At 42.2% G+C, this 8,005-nt stretch overlaps 2 protein-coding genes across 3 annotated transcripts; both read right to left on the minus strand.

The window, feature by feature from the left end:
* Window positions 1-276: 276 nt before the first annotated feature.
* On the minus strand, window positions 277-1,668 carry s100a10b (S100 calcium binding protein A10b). The gene is made up of 3 exons (XM_076279771.1): window positions 1,571-1,668; window positions 699-844; window positions 277-546 (listed from the first exon to the last, which is right to left on the minus strand). Exons 2-3 carry the CDS (start codon window positions 837-839, stop codon window positions 388-390), a joined length of 300 nt encoding a protein of 99 aa, XP_076135886.1. The 5' UTR covers window positions 840-844; window positions 1,571-1,668; the 3' UTR covers window positions 277-387.
* Window positions 1,669-3,762: 2,094 nt separating this feature from the next.
* Window positions 3,763-7,740, minus strand: krtcap2 (keratinocyte associated protein 2). Of its 2 annotated transcripts, none has more exons than XM_076279772.1 (5): window positions 7,632-7,740; window positions 6,161-6,315; window positions 5,678-5,741; window positions 5,508-5,574; window positions 3,763-4,166 (listed from the first exon to the last, which is right to left on the minus strand). In XM_076279772.1, exons 1-5 carry the CDS (start codon window positions 7,633-7,635, stop codon window positions 4,043-4,045), a joined length of 414 nt encoding a protein of 137 aa, XP_076135887.1. In that variant the 5' UTR covers window positions 7,636-7,740; the 3' UTR covers window positions 3,763-4,042. The 2 variants fall into 2 exon arrangements, with proteins under 2 accessions (XP_076135887.1, XP_076135888.1); XM_076279773.1 differs by having other exon boundaries at window positions 6,161-6,312; window positions 7,632-7,738.
* Window positions 7,741-8,005: the final 265 nt, after the last annotated feature.

Raw genomic sequence — 8,005 nt, forward strand, 5'->3', positions numbered from 1 at the left:
AATTGAGACGTTCACTTTTGTCGATGCCGTATATGGATAGCTTTGTAAGTATGGTCTAATGACTTCCTGAGATCATCCAAATCTCTTCAAAATACACATGCACACACACCAAGCTTGTGCAAAATTCCAGAATTTAATTGAAACTGGCTCTTAAATTCCAATTTAATTTATTTTTAATTGAGCTAGCAAACGGGAAGCATTATTGCAATTCGAATTGTGCACAATCCTGACACACATACACACACTTTACTCTGCTGAAACATGTACGGACACTCATTCAAAAAAGCCAGTGTTTTATTGAAACTCACATAACCAAAAAAAAAAAATACTTGGTACAAAAGGCACACTCTTCTCGACCCTTCTCTGCAGCCCACTCCGCACACTCCCTCACTTCTTTCCCTTCTTCATGTGCAGCTGGTAGCATTTCTCACAAGCGATGGAAAGGCCAACGACCAGAGACACAAACTCCTCAAAGTTCACCTCGCCATCCCCATTGGTGTCCAGATCCTTCATGATGCGGTCCACAGCGCCTGGATCTTTCTGCGACTACAGGGGTAGGACAAGAGGGAGGATGTTCAAAACATAGATAATAGCATGTGCAATTCATTGATGTTAGACAGACAATGCATCACGGACAAGGATTGAAAGGGAATTGGCATATGGGGTTGGTGCTAGCGTGTAGATAGTGGTAGGCCAACCTTCAGGAAGCCGGCCAACTCTGTTTCCATCAACATTTTCAGTTCCTTGCGACTGAGTGTCCCGCTGTCGCCCTCCCTTGAGGCGTACTTGTGGAATACTTTGATCAAAGTCTCCATCGATGTTTCCAAATCAGACGGCATGATTGCTAGAGAGAGAGAGAGACAGACAGACAGAGAGAGAGGGAGGAGGGAGGGAGGGAGAGAGACAGAGTTTTTACTTGTAAAAACTACAAGGACTATACTTTGCAAAGACAGACACAGACAATGCTGATCGGTGAAGTGGAAATGGTGTCGGTTGATTTTGGCTTTGAAACAAGTTCTTAGGCAATCGCGCATTCTTCTGCCTCTCACAGTGAACCTGACGGTGACCGATTATTCTAGGGCCCAGAATAAATAGAGATAGGCTAGACAAAGAGAGATAGACAAAAAATAAAATATAGATACACAGGCATACATACAGATAGAGAAACGGAGAGAGAGAGAAATCAAATTTTCAATTGACAGTTCATTTTACCACTGTGCGTAAAAGCCTACTTCCGAAAAAGAGCAACAGAAATGCCAACTAAATAGACTTCGTCGCTAGAAAAAGGACTATGTGACAAAGTGATAGTCGACTGACTGAATCAAAATTACCTTTATTGTGTTAGGTTACGTTAAACTCTGCCTGAATCCTGTTTAATAAAATAAGATGAGAGGCTAGTCGAGAAGTCTAGCCTACTTTCGAAAGTGAACGCGATAATGTAGTAGCAACCAGGTATGACATATAGTAACGACTAAATATTTACTCCATCTAGACAAAATAAGACTACCGTTATTTGTGTTGACCAACGTTGTAAAAGTGAAAATTCCAGTGTGGTTAAAGGATCACGTACCGCTCAAAGCCAAGGAAGTAGCAGTCCGAGGTACAGAAGTATGCTTCGCAGGAGGAGCTGTGCAAATAGTTGGGTCCAGAATTTATATGTAGACACCGCCCATGCCTGCCTTCCCCTCCCACGCGTCATTCCCTTGTGCGGATGCTGTGAACATTTCATAAACGCTAATGACACATGCCTATCTAAATAATAAGGTCGTGTAGGCCTACTTTCTTTTAGTCTGCGGAGAGCTGAAACATATTTTGCAGCAGAAAGAACTGTTGGTGTACAAAAATCTCACAGTGAACGCAACAAGTTCGACATTAGTTCAACATTATTCCTATCAGCCTCTTCAGCACCCCCACTAACCAAAGCATTTCCCAACTCAGTGACTCATAGGTCTAAAACCGACAACTAACGTGCGCGTGTGTGTGCCAGAGAAAACAAAATGAGAGGTAAAATCGGGAAAGAATGTTATCATGTTCAATGTTTTATATTCCCCCAGTGCATTCTAGTGTTTTAATCATTCGTGGTAACCTCTTTGCTCAGAGATGATCTGATCTCCATAGTTTGAAAGTGTTTAATAGTTCTTTAATTGCAGTCTTTATGTCAGTCAGGAGGTCTGTCATAGGGACACTGGAATGTTTTCAAGAGGGAGGTGTGTGCTTATCATGTGTCTGAGTGAGTAGGTGGTGGATTAGGTAAGCCCAGCTCAACCTTCACTTTTCACAGGGTGTGGCACCCATTGCCATAGTGACCAGAGTGGGTTTTCCTGCTGTGTGTTCTTTATGAGGTTATTGTAGGTTTGGTCAGTGGTTGTTTGCATTCTTACACACTTACACACACAGTCTGCCTGTTGGGGCATGTACGTGTTCATTCATGTACACTGCAGGGATGCCCTTGGTGGATTCTTTGGAGCCACGCATTATTCATTATTCAACCACACATTATATTAGGAATATTGGTAATTCCCCTTGTAATTATGTTAAAGCACCTGCAAGATGCAAAATGTTTGTAGAGGTGGAGCTCCACCTGTAAGATATATGACAGAATATTACACAGACTTGTAAGTAGGAACGGCTGAAGTGCCCTTGAGCAAGGCACCTAACCCCTCACTGCTCCCAGAGCGCCGCTGTTGTTGCAGGCAGCTCACTGCACTGTGTGCTGAGTGTGTTTCACTAATTCACGGTTTGGGATAAATGCAGAGACCAAATTTCCCTCACGGGGACAAAAGTGTATTTATACTTATACATCTTCCTTAGTATGAAATACTACTAGTGACGTTATGCATTAGGTGTGAGATTAGTTTATTTCCTAGTTCAAGGCTCCTGTAGATGTCTTGGATTTAGGGACCATAGGTGTACTATACTGTATAACAAAACCAAGATTTGCGTAAAAAACTATTCGCTGGACACTGATCATCCATATCTGAGTACTGTACTGTCCTCCACCTCAACTCACCTTGCCTGCAAAGAGTTGACACATGATCTTACCATCGGTGTTCATATTCAGTTTAAGACATTTGTTTCCTGTGTGTAATCTAGCAAATGCTGTCGTTTCCCTGACGTTCTTTGTTCCTCATTAACGTCCAGTGTAAGTTGGGGGGTAATTAAGTTGCACGCTTCGGCCATTGTGAACGGCTCAGAGAGGGCACACAGAAGCTGTTACCAAGGATACTGGTCTCTTGACACTAGAGCCCATCGGCTGTATGGACCGGTGAAGGGAGACTCAAACCCACTATTGTGCTCGTAAAAGAAATGAAAGGACAACTAAGAACTGAGCAAGGGAAGCAATGAGAGCTTCTGACTACCTCTAGTAGTATAAGTAGCCTAAAGTTAGTTTTTCAGTTACAAAGACTTTAAGTTGCATTCAAAATACCCACTAATTCACTTTGTGTTGCAATAAATACTGTTTAACTAGTGGCTATTCACTATATACTGTAGTACACTGTAAAGTGAGTAAGTAGCTTGTCTATAATAATGTGTAAAGTGAGCAAGTAGCTTATGTCTATAATAATGGAGCTCACATGGATTATTCACTATATACTGTAGTGCACTGTAAAGTGAGTAAGTAGCTTATGTCTATAATAATGTGTAAAGTGAGTAAGTAGCTTATGTCTATAATAATGTTTAAAGTGAGTAAGTAGCTCATGTCTATAATAATGGAGCTCACATGGATTTCCACAATCTGTTAAAGATGAAAACAATCCAATGCCACTTTCAGTGTTTTAATTACAAATCTGCTTCATGAGTAAACAAAAAATGATCATAACCAAACATAAACCCACAAATCTCAGCAACATATTCAAGGAGACCTTGTAGCCGTTTTCAGATGTCTCTGAGCACTGGAATGTAGTAATCACTTAGGACTTCGGCTGAATGTGACGCTCAGCCACTGCTCTGAGGTGGAGAGGTGGGGAGTCTTCGTCTGTCATCTTTCCTCGGCTGGGTCTGAATGCTGATTGGATAACCAATTGATGACAACATCAGTGCTTTAATTCTTCCTCTTGCCCTTGCTGCCGGTGATTTTGGCGGGCGTTGTCGTGGGAACGGCAGCCTGGTAGAGAGCGGCTGAGACTTTGTTGATGTAGTACAGTGAGAAGAGAGAGAAGATCAGGCTGAAGAGGGAAATAGTGGAGAGAGAAAAAAAAAAAAAGAAAAAAATGTTCGCAGTAAGTGCTAGTGTATAGATCAATCAACACTAATGATCCAACAACACACATTAGGCCTGCTCCACAGAACACTCAGACATGGTGAAATCAGGCAAGGCAGTGAGCATCACTCTCCTTCAGCTGCAGAAAGGAATGTGCATAACCTAACAGAAACCCTCGTTATTGTGTTAGAACATGTGATCCTTGTTTTGAAGGTCTCGAAATATCCTAAGGATTCCCTGTGTTGTGCAGACTCGATCACTGCCAGTGCTACATTAGGTTGAAAAGTGGGAAGTGTTTCAGCCGCCATCTCCTCATATGACAAACTGGTGTCACTACAGGGGATGTGATGCAGACCGTGAAGATAAGGGATAGGTTTCACAAAAGCTGGTGTAGCATAGCCTGAGGATGATAGTGAATTTGAGTTTGCTCTGGCAGATCCATCTGGTGACTCTCTCAGTAGCCACATTTACATGGACAGCTTTTTTTGTCATTACGATTAAACTATTCCGATTGAAATAATTGTGTTGTCTGTTTACATGGGGTGTGTTTTATTCTGATCAGGTGCTCTCAAGCGCTTTAGAATCTTTGATCAGAATAGCTGTTATTGCCTACTTTTCATTGAGAAAGTGCAGCGGTCAATCCGAATGACCGTATACACGCTGTTCAATCGGAACAGGAACAGACTTCACCATCTCTTTCATTCCGATTAAAATTCTGATCTGATTAGGAATTTTCATTCCAATTGAGGTGTTTATATGATCATTTTTATTCCGATTGAGCTGTTATTCCGTTTCTAATCGGAATAGAAGTGTCCACGTGAACGTGCCTGTGATTTCTAAAATCACCGGAATCCCAGGAACTAATCGTAACCACTTATCCGGCATGGGGCGGGCTTTATTTAATGACAGACAGAAGAGGACAGTTGGCACCACTTTTGCACACAACCAATGGCTGCCCTGATAAGAGTCAGTATAACACACACAACCAATGGCTGCCCTGATAAGAGTCAGTATAACACAGATGACACAGATGGTTTGGTGTCAGCCAGACTGACAGGCAGGCTTCACCAGGACAACCAGCATAATTGAAGCCTTCCGTTTACGGAGGGGCGTAAAAATAGTTTTAGGCTGGTCTAATTTTTTCAAATGTACGCGCCACTATCATGTCTGGTGTAGGCAGCTCCACAGGTTAGTATGTAAGCTAATTGTTTGCACTGCAGCATATGCTCCACGAACAGAACACTTGAATGACATGCCAGGGGTAGCCTGCCTGCAAGTGCAGGAGGCATCTGTAGAGAACACTCACCATGTGGTCACACAGACCCGATGCACCAGCGCAGACGCAAACAGAGCCAGTGACAGGCACACAGTGACTGTGGGATCGAGAGAGAGAAAGGTCAGCAAAAGAGAACAGAAAAGAACCCCAAAACCCCCCCAAGAGTTGGCCCAAAAAACATCTGTGAAATGCACACTCACTTTCTGGGAAGATCTTGGCCTGGAAGCCCTTTCCGAAGACCAGGTTCTCCAGGTTATTGAAAGCCTGAGTTAAACGTTAAGAGGAAATACTCCCTGACAGCAATTTACGTTTTACTCACCATTCATAATCTATTCATAGTTTTATGCCAACAAAAATATATTTCATATTCGTATCATAAATAACAACACAGTCTGGCTCCAACACTGATGAAATAAAAAAAGATTGAGATTTCTTACACAACTTCCAGATAGCGATAAATGTGGCAAAACAATCGTTGTGCATAACTCTCTTCAACCCACAGACATCTGTCACTAATAAACATGCATTACTTTTTTTTTTAAACACCTGCATGTATGTTTGGGCTGCAGCAAAAATAAACAAATAACCTGACTGTATCATGTGGAGTATTGCCCCACAAATTGCCCCCATTCTGTCCCCACTCTAAAGAAAGGCCATTGGTCAGGATTGTGTTTGAAGGATACAGTAAGAGAGCAGACAAAAAGCACAGAGCCCAGGAACCCGCCGAGGATGGTTAGCCACTCCGTGGAGCTCAGCTGACGACTGAACATTTGCATACCGGCGAATACCAGCACCGACAGCAGGCTGGACAGCACCAGGGATGTGCCTGTATTTACTGCTACAACACAGCATAGGGAATGCGAGTCAAACAGAGAAAATAGAATGTAGTCACTAACTCACAGGATACACGAGTTCCCTCTACTGGTGTATTTTACCAGAGAATGTCTAATAAGGGGAGAACCTTCACTCTCGGAACTCTTCCGGTGTGGTACTGCATCTAGGGGCGCTCGCGGGCGAGTCCAGAATGAATGGAGGTCTATGGAGCTGTACCCCTCAAAATACACTTTTCTCGGGATATAATTTTTTTTCAAGTAATTTGAATATTGTATTCGAAAGGGGAGACAAAGACAATACACTTGGTTGAGTATTATATTTTTTAAAGTCACTTAATTGTTCTAAAAAGCCTTTCAAACGTGTCAATGACGTCATTCATTAGCATGATCATAGCATAGCATAGCATCAATGCTAGCGTGTTATGGGCAACAACGACCCAACCTGTAAGAAAACGAAAGGACAAGACTCCCGGATTATTTCACTTTTGATTGATAATCCATATCAATTTTGCGAAAAATAAAATAAAATCTGAGGGTTTCAGTTGTTAAATAGGTGAAAACAATAAATGTAGCCATGTAGCTCCATAGGACCCCATGTATTTTGGACTCGCCCGCGATCGCCATCTAGGTGAACTGCAGCCAAAATTCGGTTTGTGTGGGATTAATAGAGAGTGGGGAGGCTCTCCGTAGACGGGCTCTGATTTTACTTATTTCGCTTCTTTCGGCTTGAGGATGTTAGGGACACGTCAGTGTACGACTTCCAAAAAATCCGTCTAGAAACATGTCCCGAAAGATACAACAGTGACAAGACCTAGTAGGTTACCTTTAGCTAATAAAATAATCTCTACTGCGCTCAAGAGTGTCTCTATAGTGTTCCTGTGGGCAAACAGTAGTCTTTATCAACACTGTATGCAATTGGGACAGAATGGACGCAGACAATCTCTGACATACTTCTAATTATAACGATATGTTCCTTGAAGTGCAAGCTATTGATCTGCAGTTCGCAGTGCAAACTAACGTCAACGATTACTTAACGAACGTGCCTGCTTATCGTATACTAACATAAGAAACCAGGAGAAAACTGTACTTATGCCAGTTGGGTATGCCAAAAACTGGCATAAGTACAAATGACAGAAAACAAGCCTTTCCAGTCAAATGAAGTTAGCTAAGGTTAGCTTGGATTGCTAACTAACGTTAGTTGATTGTAAGTTAAATGATAAATCAAGGACTCAACCGATATCAAGCATCCTGCCAAATAGCATAACCAATAACTAATTACTGAACCCTTATCTATATACCCCAAATGCACAAATGTACGTACCCATAATTCGCGTTTTAAAGGAAAATGAAAATGATTCAAATGGAGCTCCAGCCAGGAAGGAAAGGTTCCGTCAAGCGATGATGTGGTGAACACCAACGCAAAGTAGTCGTCAGTGGCAGTAGCAATAGCTCTAAAAGCCACTACCGCCACCTGGTGTTTAAGGTGAAGAGGTTCTAACCTGACAGTCTCCTTTGTGTAGTCTACTCTACAGCTTCAAATTGATGGGGTTTATTGGCTAGAGGGGCTGCAGGGATATGCAATGAATTGTTGGATGTGCATGCATAATCTGCAGCATATGATTATTGATAGGCTAAATTACGAATGTGCAATAGTTTATAAAGCGCAGATAAACCAGCCTTGCATTCACGAACCAT

Source organism: Alosa pseudoharengus, unplaced genomic scaffold, assembly GCF_046254945.1.
Source record: "Alosa pseudoharengus isolate Yale_2024_CS ecotype anadromous, Long Island Sound unplaced genomic scaffold, YU_APseudo_1.1 YU_APseudo_1.1_scf_12, whole genome shotgun sequence".
In the NCBI taxonomy this organism is placed as follows: Eukaryota; Metazoa; Chordata; class Actinopteri; order Clupeiformes; family Clupeidae; genus Alosa; species Alosa pseudoharengus.